This window comes from Meles meles, chromosome 9 (genome assembly GCF_922984935.1).
Source record: "Meles meles chromosome 9, mMelMel3.1 paternal haplotype, whole genome shotgun sequence".
NCBI lineage: Eukaryota > Metazoa > Chordata > Mammalia > Carnivora > Mustelidae > Meles > Meles meles.
The window spans coordinates 90131305-90155973 of record NC_060074.1 but is presented as its reverse complement, the minus strand read 5'-3'; the positions used below and the strand labels follow the sequence as shown (position 1 = coordinate 90155973).

Below are 24669 nucleotides of genomic sequence, written 5' to 3'. Positions count from 1 at the left end.
GTATCCTTATTCTAATGGAAACACTCCAGTTCTAATATCAGGTGTTTTTTCAGGTTCTACTTCATCCATCTTTGCTCAGAACCCTATGCATTAACCTTACCAAAGAACTTAAGAGCTCTCTTGAGTGTACCATGTTTTCTTAAACACCTGTGTCTCTGTACACATAGTTCCCTCCTTTTGAAATGGTCTCCTTTCCCTCATTTGCCTACCAAATCCTTAGAGTGAGATATGTGTCAACCATCAGCTTTCTGGGGAAATTTTCTTGCATCCCCTCAAGCAGAATTAGATGCTCTTCATTTTAGTCTTCCTCAGCAATTTCTACATACCTCCATTATAACAAGTGAATTCCATGGAGGCAGAAAATAGGATTTTCTACATCCCCAGTGCTTAGGTAAGTGTTTAGAATACTCTCAGCGTCAATAAAATTTATTGAAGTGAATTAATGAATTCAATATAAGGAAAACTTTATAGTGTTTCTTTTGGCACAGTTTGGAAAGTTCATTTTGGTCTCATATCCATTATTATTTCTTACATACTATTCTCTGTTTTCCATCATATTAGGAAGGGAACTATGAGGGAGAGATCCAGGTAAATGAGTCCCAGTGTCCATGAATATCCATGCAAATTAACTATGCCCAAATTAGTGGAACTATTAACAAGTTTCTTCTTTCGGAGATATTACTGGGGGTAGAGTTGGGTAAGCTGAGTTCTCTGGCTTTTTGTGTTTTTGCACAGTCATTCTATGTAAGAAGTTGGTATATTTTAGGCACAGGCATCATAGGAGTTGTTTCAAACGAAGTAGTCAATCTCTATGTCAAAGCACTTGCTCCTTGTTCTACAGATATTAAGCAAACAGAATAAATACTCCACTGGGGTGTAAGTTGTAGATTCGTGGTTTTGACTTACATCCGTTTAAAACCAAAATCACCTAGAAATGGAGTATAATTCAGCAGCAATTAAAGGTCCATAATGCACCAGGATTCTTACCACAGAAAAGACTGGATCAAAAAATATGGATGTAATATGAGCTAGTTTTAAATCACTGTTTACCATGAAGAAAGATATAGAATCTGTGATGATGTTTTAATAAAGAGTATCTTTTTTAAGTTAGATCCTTCAGTGTTTGATCATTTTTAAGCTATTTCTATGCTTATAGGATATTCTTTTTATATTGCAAAGTCTGTTTTCCAGTTATTCTTAAAAATGATTCTGTTTGGGACCAGAGAACACTAATTAATATATATTAACATTAATCAAAGATGTAAATCCACTACAAAAAGATCCCCTTCCAATAAACAATAAACCACTTTAGATTATCTTTTCACATGCTGGGCTATGATATAGAGCCACATTAGTTATCCTCTCCCCACAGGCAGTCAGTTAGCTTGTCAGCTGTCTTTAGAAGTCAACATATTCAAACAAACAATTGAAATCTGAACTCCAAGTCTCTTGAGCAGGATTAATCTAGCAATCACTTCTAACAAATCAGTGTTAAGAAGTCAGATATCTGTGCAACAATATATTTCTAATTAAACAGAATTTATAAGTCTAAGACTCTGGAAAATTAATATGCACACTTATATGTACCTATATATGGGTACATATGTCTCTCTGTGTGTATACATTAATATGCACATACACATAGACACATACATATATTTAGAAAGTGTTAAAATACATTCACCTAATTTTCACATAGGTGTCATTTGTCAATATAAACGTCTGTAATAGCCTTGCAAAAGGATGATACACTTGTAGAAGACTTATTCTTCATAAGAATTGTTGCTTTTCTTCTAAAAAGCATTAGGTCCTGAAATCAACCAGTGGTAAGAGTCATAGGCTTTCACTAAACTAACTCAGTTACTGAAGCTAATCGTTTTGAGAGAAAATGCTTATACTTGAGATAGATTTGAGACTCTGTGATCACCTTAGCAGAACTCAAGACGACAATAAATAAATAAATAAATAAATAAACAAAATATATGTATATATATCAGAATTTACTTTTAAGTTGCAGGAAATTCAGTAATCAAAAGTGGTCTGAGGACACAAACCCAGGTCCTCCTGGGTAATTATAGCAGTTTGTTTTCTAGCTCTTGGCTTATTGCTGTTTCAAGGAACTTGAAAACACACTGGTCAAGTTTCTTTCTCTCCACAAGCTTTAAGCTTTGTGTTGCCGAAAGATATACTTCCTCTAACATTGCCTGCAATTGTACCTCTTCTCCATACCTTTGCTTTTGGATTCTGCATACTGAAATTCCCTTCTCTAGCATGATAAGCTGATTTTAATTTAGAAAAAGGATTGGCAATATTTTTCAATAGGAACTTTTAAAATGGGGATAGGGCAAGATTCTCTGATACAATAAAGTGAATGTAAAAAAATAAATAAATAAATAAAGTGCTCCAAAATTATTTGCCTTTTCATCAGCTTCACCAAACTCTTTCTTTCCTTCCTTCCTTCCTGGTGGCTACATAAGCTAATCTTGTGTCCACCTGAAATCAGTGTTGTAATGACTAACATTTGAACTAAAGATTAATTCTGAATACTTTATTTTTTAATTTTTAAAAAAATTATTAATACTTTAAATAAAATTTATTACATTTAATTTTCTCAAATCAATTATTGCATCAAATTAATTGACCTGGATTGGTTTCTGAATATTTTTAATATATATGTGATTTAAACAGAAGTTTTAAGGATTACTAATTTTCCTGTGTTGAGTCATTACAGATAATCAAGTTTGCCATTTCACCTCAGTCCATTTTGAGAAAGCTCTAATTTGTAAATTAATTCCAGGATTTTTTAGCACTTTCTCCTAAGACTTTATTTTTACCAGTAGTAATATAAAAGAAAAAAAAAGTCACATAATTTTTTAAATATAAATCAGTATCTAAAATACATTAGAATTCCTAGAATCTAAAATAAATATATTAAAATAGATTGTGAGTGGGTGGAGAAAATTGTAATTGCACATATTAGGAAAATTATATTCCAAATGGCAAGTAAAGTAAAAAAAATTAAATGGAATTTTAAGAATTCTGAATATGGGGGCGCCTGGGTGGCTCAGTGGGTTAAAGCCTCTGCCTTGGGCTCAGGTCATGATCTTGGGGTCCTGGGATCAAGCCCCACATCAGGCTCTCTGCTCAGGCAGGGAGACTGCTTCCTCATCTCTCTCTCTTTGCCTGCCTCTCTGCCTACTTGTGATCTCTGTCTGTCAAATAAATAAATAAAAATCTTTAAAAAAAATTCTGAATATGCATTATTCAAGGAGTTAGGTGATATAAAAGAGAATCTTATTCTTCTCTTGGTTCCATATCAAATACACCAATTAACATGTTATACACTCAGAATTATGTAGAACAGGTTCAGGATAGAAGAGAGAAATCAGGAAAGAACAGTATGTGTGTTTATGTGTGCATATTTGTATGTTTGGGTGGTGAGCTCTTCAGATGGCAGAGAGTTTCATTCCCTAATCAGTTTTAGTAAATTCTTCACACAAATTGAAAAGGACATTGGGATGCTGGGTAAACAATCACGTAGATTACATAATCATGTTTTCTTGAGACATGGAAGACAGAATCTCTTTTTGCACTAACATGAAGTGTTTCTGCATTCTTTTAATAGAGTAAAAATGGACAATGTCACAGAAACTGTTGTTCCCTTGTACATTGAAATGTTTGGTTATTTTGTACCGCAAATGTACTCTAACCAGGATTGTGAATTTTAAAAAAGGGGCTTCTCTTGTTCACAGCCACTTTAAATGTTAACATAATGAATTACCTCAAGAAGATCAAATTTCAAAATAGTGTTTTGATACAGTTCAGTCGATCTGGTATCTATTAGTTGAATTTGTTCACTTCTTAGCATGGCTCTGAGGATTTTTTTGGAAATATCCTGTACTGAGAAGCCTTGGACTGTACAGAATGCATTTTTATTGCTCATGCAATTTAAATATAGTAATATTATTACCAATATGAAATACTATATAAGAAGAGATGAAGTTTTCTAAAATATAATGTGGTGATTTTGAACATTCTCATTGTAAGATTTTTACAAGCACATCCCTATATATAAGTACACCCATATACAAAAATCCATTTTTCTTTCTTCAAATGGAGCTAAATTACGGAGATTAAAATAGCAGTGTTATAGAAAATCATTAATAATAGATATCTTTTCATTACCCTCACCAGGAAGAAATTGATTTTTTCTAGGGAACATTCAAAAAACAATTCGTTGATACAAAACCATTCCCAAGACCAGAATATCACCTCCAAAATGTTAAATGTTTCTCCTTATTAATTTTCACAAAGGATACAAATTTACCACCAAATGTACTTTGGATCCTTTGTTAGGGAAAAAAAAAAGGAGACATATGCATCTTTGAATCACGTCTTTGGTTTCATGTATAATTACTTAAATTGGAGTATGTGCTTAGAATGCAACAAAAAGAAAAGTGGATTTAGACAGAGAAAGTGATTCAGGCAGAATTGTTCTACAGGAGAAAAGCATCCCTAAAAGCCAATACAAAGTTTGAATTAATCTGGTTTCTTTCTTTATTATATCTCTTTAGATAAGAAATTTCTTTAGAAACGTGGCAGGCTGGTGCCTAATTAATGCATCAGAAAACAAGTTTTCATTGGGTGTGGCATAAAATTAGGAGAAAGGCTGAAGATACACCCTCTAGTAAGGTGAATAGCAAGCACAGATCCAAATATACTTCTCGTTATTTCTAAATCCACCTCAGGCCATAATAAATTACTTGGCATTTTAAAACACTTCATTTGGTGAAATTTAGAAATATTTAAAAGGCTAAAATTGTTCAATTAGCCTCCTACTAAAAAAAAATAAAAGAAAAAGTTTGTCACTAGTGACAAAGATATGAAAGTTGGAACAGTTAGAAACCTGAATTAGAACAGGAAGAAAGATTGAACCATCAACAATTATATAAGCTAAATGTATCTCAGTCTGAAGTATACACTGAGTTTTTAAAAGTTCAAGATAAATCTAGTATCATTTTATTTTTATTCCAATACTTTGTATTTATATGAATCCCCTGTTTTACTATTAACATATTCCTTCACCTATTAGATCATAGCTCTAAATTTTACTCGAGAACTCAGATATACTTTCATGAGATTCACAGCACCGAAATATGTTTGAGATATTCTAATTTGTGTAACCACTTCCGAGGAAGTTTTTGGCAATGTGATAATTTCACTCTTTTAGAAGCTCAGTCACAAATCTATCCAAAACTTTTTTTTTTCCTTAATGTAATAAGAAGCCTGAATTATAACTGAAGTTGGTAGAATTAGGCTCTAGAAAAGATAATTAATTTCTGAAAAGAAAATTAAACTCTTTGACTCCTACCACTTTATAACTCCATACTTTACTTTTTCCTGTTAATATCCTTCTTTTAAATATCCAATTATACAAAAAGAATACATGTCAAAGGTCTTTAAATAAAAATATCTTATTAATTATTATTACACATGTGTTCATAACTAAAACTGAAAATCTTTTGGCTTCTTTTGTGACCCTGACAGAATTCAGGCTAAGAAACAAAACTCAGCCAAAGAAGGAAAAGCTGTAACTTCTCCGACTGAATCTGTCCACAGAACCAGAGATAGTCTCTTCTGAAAAAGGGAAAGACCCAGTGGCCTGGATCATCTAATGTCTCTCAGTAGCCTTACCACCTTGGACTACCTTTCTAAGATTTATTCTTTTTTCCAGCATATCTCTCCATCTCTGGTATTGAATTCAGTTACTTCATTCAGCCCTGGGGTAGGCAGCTGGAAGCCAGTAAGCCCTGACAGGACTCCAGACAGGTTTTGTTTGGTCTGTACATGGTTGGCCACACAATGTTTTAAAAAGAAGTAGCCTACATTGAATGATGTAAACACATACAGATATGGAGCTGCTTCTGAAAAACTGGAACTTTAGGTAACCTGTGACCTGTTTGCACACGGCAGCAGTTAGTTTGTGCGAATCTGGTCAGAGACCAGACATGTATCTCCGGTTTTCTATAGTTTTCTATTCCTTATTGTCTTACTGACCTCAACACAAAGGACAGGTTACTCACTCTTTATCTGTTCAGTTTCAATAAATACCCTTTGTGTTATACTCAGCTGGTGGGAATTTGACTGAGAGACTTTTGATTCAGTGGTTTCTTTCTAGGCTTTATCTTGGAGCCAAATTTACTTGACTGATACCTCGATTCTGTTTCCAGATTTGGGTCCTTACCTCAATCCTCAACTTTTTCTTTTTTCTTTTTTTGGCTTCATACTTCATTTCCTCTCTCCAACCAGTTTTATTAGAATGTTCCATATTCTGGTTAACTTTTTGTTGACTTTTAGATTTTAATTATTTCTCCCTCTCTTCCTTAATATGTAGGTAAAATCATGACCACTGTAGAACATAGATGTTGCTTTTTTAAAAAGAAAGAAAATTATAAGAAAGTAGGTACAACTTTATGGAAGTAACATTAAGGAAAAATTCCTGGGAATACCTCATACTAATATTTTGTTGCAGAGGTTTTACTTCAAATACTCTTTGTTTAAGCAAAGGTTGAGAGAAATAAATTTATGACACTCTATGGCATTAGTCTCCTGTGACAAAGACTTCTCATTTGTCTTTTCCTCAAGAGTACTGTTTTCTATGAAATATGTAATTGTTTCAGAGTCCAGTGTCAAAGTCCAAATGTATTTCTTTTTCTAATGGCATTTTTCAATAAAGCACAACAAGTTATAGGTTTGAAATGCATATTGACTGTTTCTGGCAATAAAATTCTTGCTTTCTCAATACCTGATATGGTTATGGTTGAAAGAAAAGGCAGGTTATAGGTTCTTGAACTTCCATTAAACTTTGAATAATTTAATAGTGTGGTTGGATTGTTCCACAAACGCACTCACCCTGACAATGCAGTCCTTCATCATACCCATCTGAGCAGTCCAAGACACCGTTGCACAGTTGGGATAAATGAACACATTTGTTGGTACCGAGGCAAGCAATGTGATTCAAGGGGCACTTGATTTCTACCTCTTCAGGACCTGAAAAACAAAAATGTAAAAATAGGTTAGTTTGGCTTTTAATACTAAAACCATTAAGCACAAGAAATTACCAGCCTTAATTTACAAGACAAAACTATAGAAAATAACTACCAGAGGGCAGCTCTGATTCTCAGGGATGTCCAAATTAGCCCACGTGATTAAAAACCTGATTTTTAAAAACTGCATAGGATATAAAATAGTATGTATTTGGGGGTGTCTGGGTGGCTCAATGAGTTAAAGCCTCTGCCTTTGGCTCAGGTGGCTTCCTCCTCTCTCTCTGCCTGCTTCTCTCCCTTCTTGTGATCCCTTTTTCTCTCTGTTAAATAAATAAATAAAATCTTTAAAAAAAATAGTATGCATTTTTTCCAAATAATACAAATAATACATTAAAGACACGAATATTCTTTTCAAACTTTAAGTGGCATAGACTTAAAATCTGATGGCTGGTTTGCATCATCGATTTACCTCTTATCTTTAGATTAAGTGGGCCAGGTACTTAAACACTGTACATCTCAATTTCCTCAACTGTGAAATATGGAGAGTTTCAACTCCTTGGCAGAGCTCTTGTTAGAATTGAATCGGGTAACAAGAACAAAAAAATTTTAGTGGAATTTAAATGAAGCTCTGTCAATCTAAAATTATTTCATTTTTATTAAGAATAGCTAGTTATATACTTATTTACTTTATTATAAGTAAATATATATATTTATATATCTAATAGTATATAACAACTAGTTATATACTTACTTACATATGGATTTTTTTGTTTAAAAAATCTTTACTGAGCAATTATAATACAACAGAATTTACTAAGGAGTGGGGAGGCAATGATGAACAAAGCATACTCACTGAGTTCTCCTGCTGATGATAGTAGTACATTACATGATCACCCTTTGCATTTTTAAAGATATACTTAGGTTGGAATACCAAGTCTTCTGAAGCTCACCAATTCCGAACTGTCATCCAACATCCAAATTATACACTACTATATCTAAAGTTCAGGTTGCTTTTTCCAATACCTTATCTACACTTCTTCGATAGGCACTCTCCAAATTCGCCATGCCGTGATTCTTAATCTTGCCCAGCTCTCCTAAATCCGAGTGCAGTCATGCCATATGACTACAATCGAATGTTAATCTGACACTGATTACTACAGGAGCCCAGATTCTATAGTCAGGCACACTTAGAATTTAATCACAGCAATGTTAATTCCCATGGGACATTAATTTACTAAAGCAGCTAAGCATTAATTTTCTCATGTATAAATAAAACTATCAACTGAGTTTACCTTGTAGGCTTGTTGTGAATGTCAAAAGTTATTGATGGCAAAGCACTGAACTTTGTGAGCTTTTTTGTGAGATGTGGGCTCAGAATAGGAATCCAACATGTGTTAATTATGTAAATAAATGCAGCAGAGTGGACCTGTTAACAGATTCTGGAGCCAGATTCTTGGTCCCATCGCTTATAAATAATAAGTTGAAAAAAATTATGTACCTTTTCTGTGCTTCATCAGGTTGTTGTAGGGATTGTATCAAAAGCTTTTAGCATCTGTCCCAACAAACACTAGTGTTACTTTTTTTTTTTTTAAGAGTTTATTTATTTATTTGAAAGAGAGCAATTGAGGGAGCACAAGTAGGGTGTAGGGCAGAGGGAGAAGCAGACTCACCACTGAGCAGGGAGTGCAAGGTGAGACTCGATTCTGGGACTCCAGGATCATGACCTGAGCCACAGGCAGATGCTTAACTAACTGAGCCACCCACGCCCCCATGCCTTTTCACAAACACTTGAATTACATAACTTCCTTTTATATCTTGATTCCTCTCCCCCCAAAGCCGGACTTGCCAAAAGTAAGATACGTTTTGAAATATCTTCTCAAAATGAGTGATGGGTGTATGTGGTTTTGTTTGATGCTAAAACAGCTTTCAACATTTTGTATCTGGAGGATATAAATACATTGTTATGATAGAGCTTCAATAGATGAAGTACTGGCTAATTGGTTTCCTGGTATTTTATTTTCATGTATATTTATACAGTTACTGACATACAAATCTATTAGTTTTGTCTAATGCCCATCACTCTAAATCCACAGTTCATTTTATTGTAACATGTCTCTGTAACTTGAATATCAATATATTTTAAAACATACATTATATATATATAATATATATATAATAAATATATATATACAAATATGCATATATAATACATATATAGAAAATACACAAATTTAAATCCAAATTATAGGAATAAAAGTAAGTGAAACCCTTTTCACTGAGAGTTTTTAATATTAAATCTTTTATTTATAAGATTAACATAAATTCACTTTAAAAATAAAATTGAAAAATATAAATTAGTTTTGAAAAACTATAAATTTCTATGACCAAGAGTCACAATGCAGTTCTTTTTAAAATTAATTGGCTGATTCTTATAAATTGTACACCATGAAATGATGTGCATGAATGTCAAAGTAGTGTTTAGGCCAGATATATTTAGATCTCTCTGTAAAAATTCCAAAAATAGCCCACAGAAAGAACACTTCAAACCTGGGAGCCTAGAAATTTTACAGAGGACAAAGATGACTCAGTACTTTTTTTTAAAAGCAAGTTTTTTTTTGTTTGTTTGTTTGTTTTAAGTAATATATGTGTTGGTTCAAATCAAAGTTTTTGGTTTTTTTGTTTTGTTTTGTTTTGTTTTTGCATCCTTAAGATTGTCAGGTCACTGATTAACATGATAGAGGGAGTGAAATGCACACCTGGCATTCACGAAACAAATTTTGGGAAAACAGAAAAAATTGTTCGAATTTCTCAGAAGCAGTATACAAAACCAGTAGATTCTTCCTAATGGTAACATGTAGGGATAAAAAAGAAATTTGTTTGGATGAAAGAAAGAGCTAAGTAGTTTCTTCATAGACTAGAGACTATTGTCTTCTTCACCTTTAATATATTCTTTTCTTGACTTCCATCACTGCTGGATTTTATTTATTTGACACAGAGAGATCACAAGTAGGCAGAGAGGCAGGCAGAGAGAGGGGGAAAACAGGCTTCCTGCTGAGCAGAGAGCCCGACGTGGGACTCGATCCCAGGACCCTGAGATCATGACCCGAGCCGAAGGCAGCGGCTTAACCCACTGAGCCACCCAGGCACCCCGCATATTCTGATTCTTGATCATCTTACTTTACTCTTAGATTTTCTACTGTCAATTATCAGAACCTGATATTTTTATATGTTCATCTGATTATTGCTTATTACTACCACTAGAATATAAATTCCTCGAGGACAGGGATGCTTGTTTTATTCAATAACCTTGGTAAGTAAAACAGTGCCTGGCACATAATAAGCACTCAATAAGTATGTTAAGTATTGAATGAATGAACAAACAGGTTTTTCAGAAGGCCCTGAAGTTAAGAGTCCCTATGTCACTCTAGCTGGGTGACAAGGGAGGCAACAAGAAAGGGGTCAACCTTCCCTATAGACCCAAGCTATCACCTCCTGGCCCCATAGGCCCAGCTCACAGCTATGTTTTCAAGTATGATGATGATGGTTATGGGGAAGACTGTCCAGTATTCACTCAGTAGACTCATGTAGTAGATGCCTGAAGGTCGAGTGAAGAAGAGGCCACACAGAAACATGAGCACAAAGACAACCACTGTAAGCAGCTTTGTATATTTCCTGAAAGAAGAAAAGGTGTCCTGGAGTGGGGTAAGGATGGCCTGCATGATCCCTATCATGCTGTTCAGCCCCAGTGTCAGCAAAAGCAGGAAGAAGAGGATGGACCAGAAGACAGACCCAAGAATGAATGACATGGCTTCAATGAAGGCCAAGAATGCAATGACTGGTCCCGCCTTAACCTTCGAAAACTGCTTCTCTAAGTTGCATTCAGTCACATAGCTGAAGGCCATGCTCTTGATGGGCTGGGGAAGGCTGCTAAGCCAGGAGCTGATAAGATAAGACAGCTGGTTCATGGCTTGAAGGGTTGTACCTTAACCAGTCCTTCCCAAATCATCATATCAAAACACATTAAAGCAATGATAATATTTGCAAATTACACAAAAATAAATAGCATAAGTTATTTATAGAGATTACCCCAGGCCTTGGGAATTAACCTCAAAATTGAGGGTATCAGCATCTCAAACCCTTTGACCAGTACTGGGATACTTCAGTTGGAAAATGCTAACTTCACTATTTTGTCATTGTCTTTCTGGAAGATGGGGGCAGTTTAAGAAACAGCAATGTTCTTAACTGAAATTATCCCAGGAACCAGGTAATATGGGTATTCAGTGTATGGTTGCTTTGAGAAATAATCTATCCTTGATTCCCAGTGATCATTTGTGTGGTAAAGGTGTGCTTATTCTATGAGGCTCCTTTAGTCTACCTTGTAAATGAAGAGAAGACTCAACCAGATCACCAATTCTACCCAATGATCTGTGTGACAGGGAGAAGAATGTGATCATTGAGACGACATGAATTCCTAAGACTATATCAATGTTGCAAAAATGATTCATCTCATGAAAACCCCGGGCATTCAAGACATTTCACAACCAGAGGTCATAATCTGGACCTAGCAAGCAGCAGGGTCAGAAGCTACCTGACATAATTGGAATTATCTCTTCAGTTACTGAAATGTTAGGATTTGGGGGATCTGAGAGAAGGACTGGGGTGACAGGGAAGCACATGAGGAATTTCATAATAGTACAAACACACTTCAGAATTTTAACAAGCATAGTAGTCTTAGATTATCACTTCAGTTTTCAGTAATGCATAGTCAGAACACTTCCAGTCTCTCAAATCTAATTTTAGGTGACCTCAACAAGGTAGCAGAATTTAAAATATAGTAATTAATTATAAGAAAGAGAAGCTCTATCATTAGAAGGACTTAAAACAGATAAACACAAGAAAATAGTATTCATGTTTTTAAATTTTTATAAGCCTTATCCAGTTAGTTGAAATGGGCTTCATTTTTTAAACTGAACCTCATTTTACAAACAAGTTTTCTAGGATAATGCAAGGGCAATGTGACTCATCTCTTTGTTTTTGAAAGTCTAGTTTATTTTATATATAAACATCTTACTCTGTTCAGTTAAAAAAAATGGTTAAAGAGATATTAAGCCTCATCAAATGTCTTTTCTGACTAAAGATAATTGTGATAGCACATTTTGGGGAGGGATAGATATTTTTCTTCTATAATGGTAGATACAGTCATTTACCCACACTTGTCATTGTATCATCATATCTCAGCAGGACCAGCATCAATCCTCCCCTCAAAGCTAATATCTCCACCTTACACTCTATCACATCCCACTTTCTGAGTTTTGTCCTATCAAGATTTGCTGTTTGTTTTTATTTCCCATTTCTGTCTTTCCAATTGTTCTAAATCCTCTGTCTATAATCTCATTCAGTTTTCTTAGCCTCCACTCAAGAATAAAGTCACTTTTGCTGATTGAACTTTTCAGCAAATGGCATCCTTTCTTTCCTATTTTTTTTTTAACTGTTAAATTTCTCCAAAATAGAGGGGCGCCTGGGTGGCTCAGTGGTTTAAGCCTCAGCCTTCGGCTGGGTCATGATCTCAGGGTCCTGGGATCCAGCCCCGCATCGGGCTCTCTGCTCAGTGGGGAGCCTGTTTCTCCCTCTCTCTCTACCTGCCTCTCTGCCTACTTGTGACCTCTCTCTCTCTCTGTCAAAAAAAAAAAAAAAAAAAATTTTCTCCAAAATAGAGACCGCACCTGCTGTATTCCTGCTCCCTTCTCACTCCTGCCTCTGCTCCCATCACTGTTGAGGTGCTTTTCGCCAAGTCTCCATGATCCCACTAATAGGGAAGCGAGAGGCAAAGAGTATCTTTCAAAAGCTGACCAGAATTCCTCTCATAAACACACTTTCTGCCATTATTTCTCATGCTTTTTATTATTATTGTTGTTGTTATTTATGCAGTTCCATGAGCACACTTGGATGATTTCACATAGGCTCTTTTATCAACTTCCCACTATCTCTGCCTGAAAAACACAAACACGCTGTACACTTCCTGACTCAATATACAATTGCTGAATGAATGTTCAGTGCATTTTAACTCCTGCCTAATTTCCACCTTCTTCTATATGCAAGGAATTAACTTTTCCTACCATCAATATATTCTCAAAATAGGTTTTATAAATATCACTTTCACCTGACAACTACTCTCAAAATCACAAACATTCTCAGTTGCTACCCACAACAAAACCAAACTCTGTGGTCTGGTTTCATCATATAATTGAAATTCAATTAACATTATTTACAAGTTCTTTTCTTTTTTTTTTTTTTTAAAGATTTTATTTATTTATTTGACAGAGAGAGATCATAAGTAGGCAGAGAGGCAGGCAGAGAGAGAGGAGGAAGCAGGCTCCCCATGAAGCAGAGAGCCTGATGCGGGGCTCAATCCCAGGACCCTGAGATCATGACCTGAGCCGAAGGCAGAGGCTTAATCCACTGAGCCACCCAGGCGCCCCTACAAGTTATTTTCAATACTTGCAGTAAACTTCCTTCGGAGTCATCTTTCACATCCCTAAAATAATCTAAAATATTCCCACTTCTGGAATTTTCTGTATGCAGCATCACCACCTGGAAAGTAAACCTCTCTTTTTCACCCAAAAAATCCTTCAAGTCCAAACTCTGGTTTCTCCATCAAGTTTTCTTCATGAAAAATAACATGGCATACTGGGGAAGTTATTAAGTTTAAAGACCAAACCCATGAATTAGAGTTTTTATATGCCATTTATAAGTTATCTCAACTTGAACTAAGAGCTGAACTTCAGTGATATTTTTCTTTCACACTTGAAAAATGGGGATAACAGAAGTGTCTACCTCATGTGATCATTATAACAAGCAAGTGAAATCGCCGTTTGGGAAACACTATACAACCCAAGAGGATTTTTTGTTTTTGTTTTTGTTCTTGTTTTTGTTGTTTTTTGTGGGTGCCACTGATCCCATAATACATATGAACTCATACAGACATTGTTTATATCACTTTTCTTTACAATATAGCTTTTATATAGTATAATTTTTGCATATAGTTTATGAACTGTATTGATATATGAAGTTTCACTCAGATTTCATGAGGCATGAAGACTTTTATTTATTTATTTATTTATTTATTTGTATTTTATTTCCACCTCACATATAAAATGATATGTAGAAACAAAAACATATTGATTACTAGTTGATATAAAAATCAAGTTAAAACTGGCTAGATAAAGCCATCACCAAGAAACATGAGATGCCTTTAAAATTCAAAAATTAAAAATTATGTACTTTTAGGTTTTATTTAATTATATCTGTCTATTTACTTAGAAGACTGATATTGGATTATCTTGTGAGGAATTATTTGGAACTCAACTTCTAGTAAGGCCAAATGCTAATTTAAAAATATATACATGTGGAAGAGGGGCAAGATGGTGGAGAAGTTGGAGACCCTGCTTCAACCGATCCCTGAAAGTGAGCTAAATATCTACTAAAACACTCTGAAAACCCATGAAATCAGGCTGAGATGTAACATTATACACTTCTGGATCTCTACAGGGCAGAAGATATCAGTGGAGAGGTAAAGCGGAGTGGGAATGCTTGAACTGTTATCAGAAGATAAACAGAAGGGGGAGGGAGCTACCAGAAACAACCCATTAGAAAGTAATACCCCAATATAAAAGTGCCCTCTGATTGGGGATGAGGATTAATTAGGAGACTGGTTAAAAGCACTTAAAAAGAGCAAAAGATCTTAAGGGCAACTGGTGGAATTGGGTGGTCACAGTCCCATGGTCCTAGGACAGTTACCACCGGTGACCATCCATGCCAGAGAGAGTGCAGTGTGGGGGGGTTCAGTCCATGGTCCCTGAGCCCACAACTTTCTGCTGCTTGCACCAATGCTGGGGCTGGGCACACTCCTGCCAGCACCTGAGAGAGCCCGGTATTGGCACCACCCCATAGTCTCTGGACCAGCAGCTTCCATGACCTGTACAGCACTCTGAGCACACCCAGCCCATGCCTGAGAGAACCCGGTGCAGTCTTCAGTCAGGGTCCCTCAGCCCACAGCCTTCCATGACCTGTGCATCTGCCGGGTGTGAGCACAGCCAGCCTGGGTGAGGAACCCAGAGAGCAGTCCCAGCAACAGAAGCCACCCAGGTTCAGGATCACCTGGACGAATACTGCTCACAGTTTTAGTGGTATGGGGGTGCAGAAACAAGTGGTGACCTCAGGCAACCACTGATATGGTGGCTGGGGGTGTGCATCATCTGTAGGAAGTTGTGCTGTTTAGTGGAGTTTGCAGAAGGGCAGTCTGTGTGTACCCAGAGCAGAGCAGACTGAGGGTTCTCTCTGAGGTGGAGATCTGGGTGCTGGGAGGTTTTCCACTAAACCTCCAAAAAGCCGTGAAAGAACAAAAACTTCCAGAAAATAAAAGCTAAACAAACAAACAAACAAACAAAAAAACTGTTTCCACTGAGCCCAGCCCCTTGATAGGGGTCAGGGCAACTCAACCCAAGAAGGGCTAACTGAAAAACAATGCAACAGACTCCTCCCCCAGAAGACAAGCCAGAAGAACAAGAGGACAACCACCACAGGGTCCCCATAAAACTGTAAAACCCCAACAGCGGGGAAAACAATATATTAAGCTCCTGGTATTACCCCAAAACCTGTATATTTCATAGACACAACTTTTCTTTCTTTCTTTCTTTCTTTTAATTCATTCTCACGATTCTCATTCTTTTAATTTTTTAACCTACTTACCATTACAACTAGAGGTTTTATATAACATATTCCATAATAACTTTTTTAACTTGAACTTTTTCCATACATATACCTGTGTTTCTTTTTTCTTTTCTTTTCTTTTTTTATATACATATACATATTAAGCTTCAAGGTAATCCTTTTTCCTTATTCAATACTATCCCTATATATAAACCAGTTTTAATTTCCCTGTATCTCTGGAAAGTTGAGTCCTTTAACAAAGATAACAAGATTCACCCAGGAAGAACTGAAATAACCTTCCTTGCCCACACTGAAAATTTATAACCAACTTCCTATCTTATTTTTCTGTTAGTGTTTCTGTGTATTTGTTTTTGTTTTTTTGTAATATACAAATCTTATTCTTAAGGTTCATTTTGGCTGGGTTTTTATTTCTTTTTTTTCTTGTCTTTTATTTTTGTTGGTCTTTTTGTTTGTTTGGTTTTATTTATGTACCTTATAAATCTTACTCTGGGGGCTCATTTTGGTTGGGTTTTCCCTTTTTTCTCTCTCTTTTTCTCTTTTTTTTTCTTTTTTCTTCCTTTTTTGGTGGTAATTCTGATTGCTCTGAAACCTTCCAGGGTGTACCTTGCCTAGATCATGGTTGATATATTCAGCTATACATTCCCTCAACCACCTCTCATCAGAATGACTAGGAGGAATGCTCAACAGAGGAAAAATTCAGAGACTGTGCCCTTTGTCACAGAACTATTGAGTATGGACATAAACAGTATGTCGAAAAGGGAATTCAGGGTAACAATTATCCAGGCAATGGCTAGGTTGGAGAAGACCATTAGTGGCAACATAGGAACTTGAGTGAGTTGGGGAAATCAGAGGGAGAGACAAACCATGAGAGACTATGGACTCTGAGAAACAAACTGGGGATTTTGGAGGGGAGGTGGGGGGTTGGATGAACCTGGTAGTAGGTATTATGGAGGGTAAGTACTGCATGGAGCACTGGATGTGGTGCATAAACAATGAATTTTGGAACACTGAGAAAAAAATTAAATACTTTCTTTTTAAAAATATTTTATTTATTCATTTGACAGAGAGAGACCACAAGTAGGCAGAGCAACAGACAGAGAGAGAGGGGGAAGCAGGCTCTCTGCTAAGCAGAGAGACTGATGTGGGGTTCGATCCCAGGACCCTTGGATCATGACCTGAGCCGAAGGCAGAAGCTTTAACCCACTGAGCCACCCAGGCGCCCCAAATACATTTTTTTTTTAAATAAAAGACACACACACACACACAGAAATTATAAGGGCGGAAGTGAGGGCTGATTCGGCAGTACTAAAAAATGCTATCAGTGAGATCCAATCTAATCTAAATACTATAATAGCTAGGGTAACTGAGGCAGAAGATTGAATTAGTGATCTAAAAGACAAACTGATAGAAAAGAAGCATCAGGAAGAGGCCTGGAAAAAACAGCTTAGAAACTGTGAAAACAGAAAGGGAAATAAATGGTGCCATGAGACATTCCACCCTCAGAACTATTGAGATCCCTGAGGGGGTGGTGAAAGAGAGAAGACTAGAAGATATAGTTGAACAAATTCTGAAGAAAAATTTTCCTAATCTGGGAAATGGAACAAGTGTTTCTGTCCTAGAGGCAGAAATGACACCCCCCAAGATAATGAGTCTAGAAAGACCTCCAGACACTTAATTGTGAAATTCACGAGTCATAATTTTAGACAAGAGGTCTTAAGGGCAGCTAGGGGGAAGACATTCCTTATGTATAGAGGAAGGACCATTAGAATAACATCAGACTTGTCCACAGAAACCTGGCAAGCCAGGAAGGCTGGCAAGACATATTCAGGGCATTAAATGAGAAGAATATGCAGCCAAGAATACTTTATCCAGCAAGGCTGACATTCAGAATGGATGGAGAGATAAAGAATTTCCAAGACCAGCAAGGTTTGAAAGAGTATGCGACCACCAAGCTGGCACTAGAAGAAATATTTATTTCTTCTATAAAAGAAGAAAGAACCCAAGAGTGACAAAGAACAGAAATTTATAGAGATAATCTACAGAAACAAGGACTTGTCAGTCAACATGATGTCAATAAAAATTTAACTATCAATGATCACTCTCAATGTGACCAGACTAAATGCTCCCATAAAACAGCAAAAGGGTTGCAGACTGGATAAAATGACAGAACCTGTCCATATGCTGCCTACAAGAGACACATTTGGAACCTAAAGATACATCCAGACTGAAAGTAAAGGGATGGGGAATCATCTTTCATGCCAATGGGCCTCAAAAGGAAGTTGGGATAGCAATTCTCATATCAGATAAATTAGATTAAAAGCTAAAGACTGTAGTCAGAGATACAGAGGGATAGTACATCATTCTTAAAGGGTCTTTCCACCAAGAATATCTAATAATTGTAAATATTTATGCCCCCAAGATGGGAGCAGTCAACTACATAACCAACTGTTAATCAAAATAAAGAGTCATATAGAAATGAACATATTAATTGTAGAGGATCTCAACACTCTCACTAATATACAGATTATCTAAGCAGAAAATCAAAACAGAAACAAGAGCTTTGAATGACACATTGGACCAGATGGACCTCATAGATATATACACAACATTCCACCCTAAAACAACAGAATACTCATGCTTCTCAAGAGCACATGGAACTTTCTCCAGAATAGACCACATGCAGAATAGACCACAACAACAGATTAAGCCAACCCCATGCACAAGAAGGGAAATAATTAAGATTAGAGCAGGATTAATGAGTTAGAAACTAGAGATATAGCAGAACACATGAATGAAACTAGAAGCTGTTTCTTTGAAAGAATAAGTTCAATGAACCACTGGCCAAGTAATCCAAAAGAAAAGAGAGAGGACCCAAATTAATTAAATTATAAAAGAAAGGGAGAGATCACAACTAACACCAGGGAAATAGAAACAATCATCAGAAACCATTATCAACAACTATATGCCAATAAGTTAAGCAAAGTAGAAGAAATGATTGCATTCCTGGAAACCTATAAACTTCCAAGACTGGAACAGGAAGAAATCGACAACCTGAATAGACCAATTTCTAAAATGAGATTGAAGCAGTAATCAAACACCTCCCAAAAATCTAGAGCCCAGGACCAAATGGATTCCCTGGGGAATTCTACCAAACTTTCAAAGAAGAAATAATACCTATTCTCCTGAAGCTGTTTCAAAAAATAGAAACAGAAGGAAAACTTCCAGACTCTTTCTATGAAGCCAGCATTACCCTGATCTCTAAACCAGGCAAAGATCCCATCAAAAAAGGAGAATGTCATACCAGTATCCCTGATGAATATGGATGTCAAGATTCTCAACAAGACCCTAACTAATAGGATCCAACAGTATTTTAAAAAGATTATCCACCACAACCAGGTGAGGTTTATCCCTGGGATGCAAGGGTGGTTCAACATTTGCCAATTGATCGATGTGATAGAACAAATCAATGAGAGAAAAGAGAAGAACCACAAGGTCCTCTCAATTGATGCAGAAAAAGCATTTGACAAGATACAGCATCCGTTCTTGATTAAAACTCCTCAAAATAAAGGCATAGAGGGAACATTCCTCAACTTCATAAAATCTTTCCATGAAAAATCCACATTGAATATCATTCTCAATGAGGAAAAGCTGACAGCCTTCACTTTGTGATCAGGAACATGACAAGGATGTCCAGTCTCGCCACTGTTGTTCAAGATAGTACTAGAAGTCCTAGCATCAGGAATCAGACAACAAAAAGAAATAAAACGTATTCAAATTGACAAAGAAGAAGTTAAACTCTTCTCTCTTCACAGATGACATGATACTTCATATGGAAAACCCAAAAGACTCCACCCTTAAACTACTAGAACTCACACAGCAATTCAGTAATGTGTCAGGATACAAAATCAATGTACAGAAGTCTGTTGTTTTCTTATACACTAATAATCAAAATATAGAAAGAGAAATTAGAGAATCAATTCCATTTACTACAGCACCAAGAAACATAAAATACCTTGGAATAAACCTAACCAAAGAGGTAAAGGATCTGTACTCAAAGAACTACAGAAAACTCATGAAATAAATTGAAGAAGACACAAAAAGATGGAAAAGCATTCCATGCTCAAGGATCAGAAAAATAAACATTGTTAAAATGTCTATACTGCCCAGAGCAATCTACACTTTCAATGTCATCCTGATCAAAATTCCACCGGCATTTTACAAAGTGCTGGAACAAACAATCCTAAAGTTTTAATGAAACCAGAAGAGCCCCCAAATTGTTAATGAAATGTTGAAAAAGAATAACAAAGCTGGGGACATTACATTGCCTGGTTTCAAGCTTTACTACAAAGCTGTGTTCACCAAGATAGCATGGTACTGGCACAAAAACAGACACACAGACCAGTGGAACAGAGTAGAGAGCCAAGATATGGACCCACAACTCTATGGTCAAATAATCTTAGACAAAGCAGGAAAAAATACAGTCTCTTCAATAAATAGTGGTGGGAAAATTGGACAGCTATGTATCGAAGAATGAAACTCGACCATTTTCTTATACCATACACAAAGATAAACTCAAAATGGATAAAAGACCTCAACATGTCAGGAATCTATCAAAATCCTAGAGAAGAAGATAAGCAGTAACCTCTTCTACATTGCTCATAGCAACTTCTTTCAAGACATTCTCCATGTCGTGTCTCCACAAAAGTGAAAATGAACTTTTGGGACTCCATCAAGATAAAAAGTTTCTGCACAGCAAAGGAAACAGTCAACGAAACAAAGACACAACCCACAAAATGGGAGAAGATATTCATAAATTACACTACAGACAAAGGCTGATATCCAAGATCTGTAAAGAACTCCTCAAACTCAATACCCAAAAAACAGATAATCATGTCAAAAAATGGGCAGAAGATACAAACAGACACTTCACCAAAGAAGACATACAAATGGCTAACAGACACATGAAAAAACGTTCATCATCATTAGCCATCAGGGAAATTCAAATCAAAACCAAATTGAGATACCACCTTACACCAGTTAGAATGGCCAAAATTAACAGGACAAGAAGCAACAAGTGTTGGAGAGGATGTGGAGAAAGGGGATCCCTCTTACACTGCTGATGGGAATGCAAGTTGGTGCAGTCATTTTGGAAAATAGTGTGGCGATTCCTTAAGAAATTAAAAATAGAGCTACCCTGCTACAATTGGACTACTGGGTATTTATCCCAAAGATACAGATGCAGTGAAATATAGGGCCATATGTACCCCAATGTTCATAGCAACAATGGCCACAATCATCAAACTGTGGTAAGAGCCAAGATGTCCTTCAAAAGATAAATGGAATGAATATGTATCTATATATATTTTTTAAATTTATATTTATTATACACACACACACAATGGAATATTATACCTCCATTAGAAAGGATGAATACCTAACTTTTATATCAACATGGATGGGACTGGAAGAGATTATGCTGAGTGAAATAAGTCATTCAGAGAAAGTCAGTTATCATATGGTTTCACCTACTTGTGGAACTTAAGGAATAACATGGAGACATTAGAAGGAAAGGAGAAGTGAATTGGGGGAAATCACAGGGGGAGACAAAGTATGAGAGACTATGGACTCTGAGAAACAAACTGAGGGTTTAGGAAGGGAGGGGGTGGGGGGATAGGTGAGCCTGGTGGTGGGTATTAAGGCGCGTATGTACTGCATGGAGCACTGGTGTGGTTCATAAACAAAGAATCTTGGAACACTGAAAAAAATAAAATTTTGTAGAAAGTTTGCAATAACAAAAATAAGGTGATGTGGGATGCCTGGGTGGCTTAGTCAGTTAAGCGTTTGCCTTTGACTCAGGTAATGATCCCTGGGTCCTGGAATCAAGTCCTGCATTGGTGGTGGTGGGGGGGGGGGGTGTCCTTGCTCAGCAGGGAGTCTGCTTTGCCTTCTGTCTTCTCTGCCTGCTCTGCCTGTATATACATGTATATATGCACATGCACGCACACACACACACACACACACACACACACATATATAAGGAAGAATATAGGACTATTTCTATTGGTAGTATATCTTACAATATTTAGCTTTTGAATATTGAATCTTGTGGAGAGCTTCTATTTATTAAATTGAAGAGCTCATGACTTCTAAGAATTTGTGGAAATTGCCTTAAAAATTAAGTTTCCTAGAATTATTCAAAAACAAATTTTTAGTGTCACTTTAAGTAATATATTAAAATTTCTGGAATGCTCTTAACCTGATTGCAAATGTTTAATCTTTTCTATTCCCATGTTCTTCATTTTTTTTTTTAAGAATGCTTTTCCATACAATCAGATCCGGTTTCTTGGAAATATTACAAACTATCACCTTTTAAGGGGAATTCCTAAGCAATTAAGTATACAGAAATATTGCATTATAACATCCTTTGTAATTCTCACAGTTGAGAAATCAAAATAGTTACAGCCACTTATGAAAGCTGTAAAGTATGTGGACCACATTATTTTCTCCATATTGTTTGGGAAAATTAGTATATCATGTAAACACTTTTAATAGCATATATGTGTGTGTATATATATATATACATATATATACACATATATATTTATATAATATTAAACATAACACACGATCACCTAATACCTTTACAGAAGTAATATAACTTTTCCAGAACTGTGTATTTCATAAGATTCTCTTATTTTCAAGCATAATTTACTTTTGCATGTGAGCTACTTCAACTGACAAACTGATAATTTAAACAGAAGAAATAAAAGAAATTTATAGTATTTCAAGGAAAATTAAAATTGGATTTATGAGTTTCAACATTTAAATAAAACAATATTAATTGATATCATTTGTTAGAGTAATTTATAGGACTACACTTGCAGATAGAAATATGGACAAGAACCCCTAAAATTACATGCACACTCAATCTAATAGTAACTCATTCAAATTAAATAATTTCTGTGCAATACAGGTTCCAGTAATGGCTTGTGTGTTTACATATTTCAAATGGATCCTGTGAAAAATCACAAACTGGAATAGATGTAAAGGTGATTGATTTTGTCCAGTTACAGTACCATTAAGCCAGCTCTGACATCTGTCCTATTTTTTAAGGCCCTGAGGAAAGAGATTTTGTGGCTTTGATAAGTTGTTCCAAGGTTTAAAAAGTTGTTTTTGTTTTTGTTTTTTTTAAGCCCTTACTCTTCAGAAGTCTCAGGGTAGGAAAATTCTTTGCATCTAACATGAAGAGCTTTATTTATGTATTTAATATGTGAAAAGCTTGCCTGGTCACCTAAGGAAAACTATGCCATATTAAAGCAATTCTGCTATAACAAAAGTCACCACTGTGTTTCTTATTATGAGTACGAATACATGGATGGTTGGTTAAGATTCATACCAAAAACTTTTTGGATCACGTCTAGAAATACTGTTATGTTCAAATAGATCTTTGTGTGTGTGTGTGTGTCCTTTTTTTTTTTTTTTTAATTTTATTTATTTGACAGAGAGAAATCACAACTAGGCAGAGAAGCAGGCAGAGAGAGATGAGGAAGCAGGCTTCCGGCGGAGCAGAGAGCCCAATGTGGGGCTCGATCCCAGGACCCTGGGATCATGACCTGAGCCAAAGGCAGAGGCTTTAACCCACTGAGCCACCCAGGCACCCCTTGTGTTCTGCTAGTTTTAGAAAGTATCTATCAAGTGGTTTTATCAGTTTAACTCACTGCTTGCATCTGAATCCAACAAGAGTAGGTTAAGTCATAATATTCCCCTGCACTGAATCTGTAAGCATTTAGAATATAGCCAAAATTGGCAAATGGAAAATATTATATGGACATGGCTACAGTATGGTTGCCATTAATCATACCTTCAGAAATAAAAATTGTATCCAACCAATGGTCTATCTTGTTTTCTGACCTTCTATTTACCAGCAAATAGAAAAGAAAATAAACGAAACCATTGTTTTATGATGGATTGCTCTTCATTAAACCCAGTGCTAATGGAGGGAACTCAGCTTAGAAGGCGTAAAATAATAAATAATAATTCGTGCCCTTTAGGTGTTTTAAGTGTTTCTTTATTTCTCTCCAATGTATGTATTCTTCACATGTTCAATGATTACTCAATTACTCCCACCCCCACCACCTTCTCTTACAAAAGTTCTGCAAAGTCTTTTTCCCCCTGCCTCCCCACCTCAGTTAAAATACAGTTAAATTTCTTACAGCCCTGTTCTTTGCTAGCTAACTTGATAAACTAGGTGCTCTTACAGGTAATGTATCTGCATTTAAACATGTCTCTTAGAGAAACAATAGATAAACTCCAAAGATTAGAATTTCAGGTTCTCTGTAAAAAATGGCAAAGGTATTTTGTTTGAGAAAAAGGGGGTATTTCATTGATTGATATTCATATCAGCTTCTTGCTGACAATTTTGTTTACTTGTAAAGTTGGCTCTCATCTCTCTTTGTAAATGAATGAGTGCATACGTAATCAATGAACCAGAAATAAGACACCTTCTTTCTTCAGTTTACAAAAATCCTACTGATTCCTCAAGAAGTAAAATGCATATTCTAGTCATATCTTAAAACTCCTGGGAGGAAAAGATTTACCCAATTTGCAGATAAAATAACTAAAAGAGCAGAAGATGAAATGTTCCATTTGGGAATATCTCTCTTCTGAAATACAGAACAGAAGATAAGTGTTTCATCTCTAAAGCTAATGCTTTTTCCTCTTGTTCTCGGAGGCTACTTTACCTATGGTAACCCAGTAATGGCTCACTGATTACAGTTCTGAAGTTCAGGGCAGTGTGGAAAGCCTACTCAATTTGAAGCAGAGATGACTCCATGGTAAGAAGCATGTTAAAAGATTAATGTCTGACAGGAAGAAACACGCCAAAATCAGGTAG

General features: G+C 36.0%; 1 protein-coding gene across 1 annotated transcript in view; it reads right to left on the bottom strand.

Moving 5' to 3' along the window:
• Window positions 1-24669, bottom strand: part of LRP1B (LDL receptor related protein 1B) — a 2013404-nt gene that overhangs the window by 1287630 nt on the left and 701105 nt on the right. The window contains exon 3 of the mRNA XM_046019480.1: window positions 6913-7050. Within this exon, the coding sequence (XP_045875436.1) occupies window positions 6913-7050 (138 nt within the window). The remainder of the gene's footprint in view (window positions 1-6912; window positions 7051-24669) is intronic.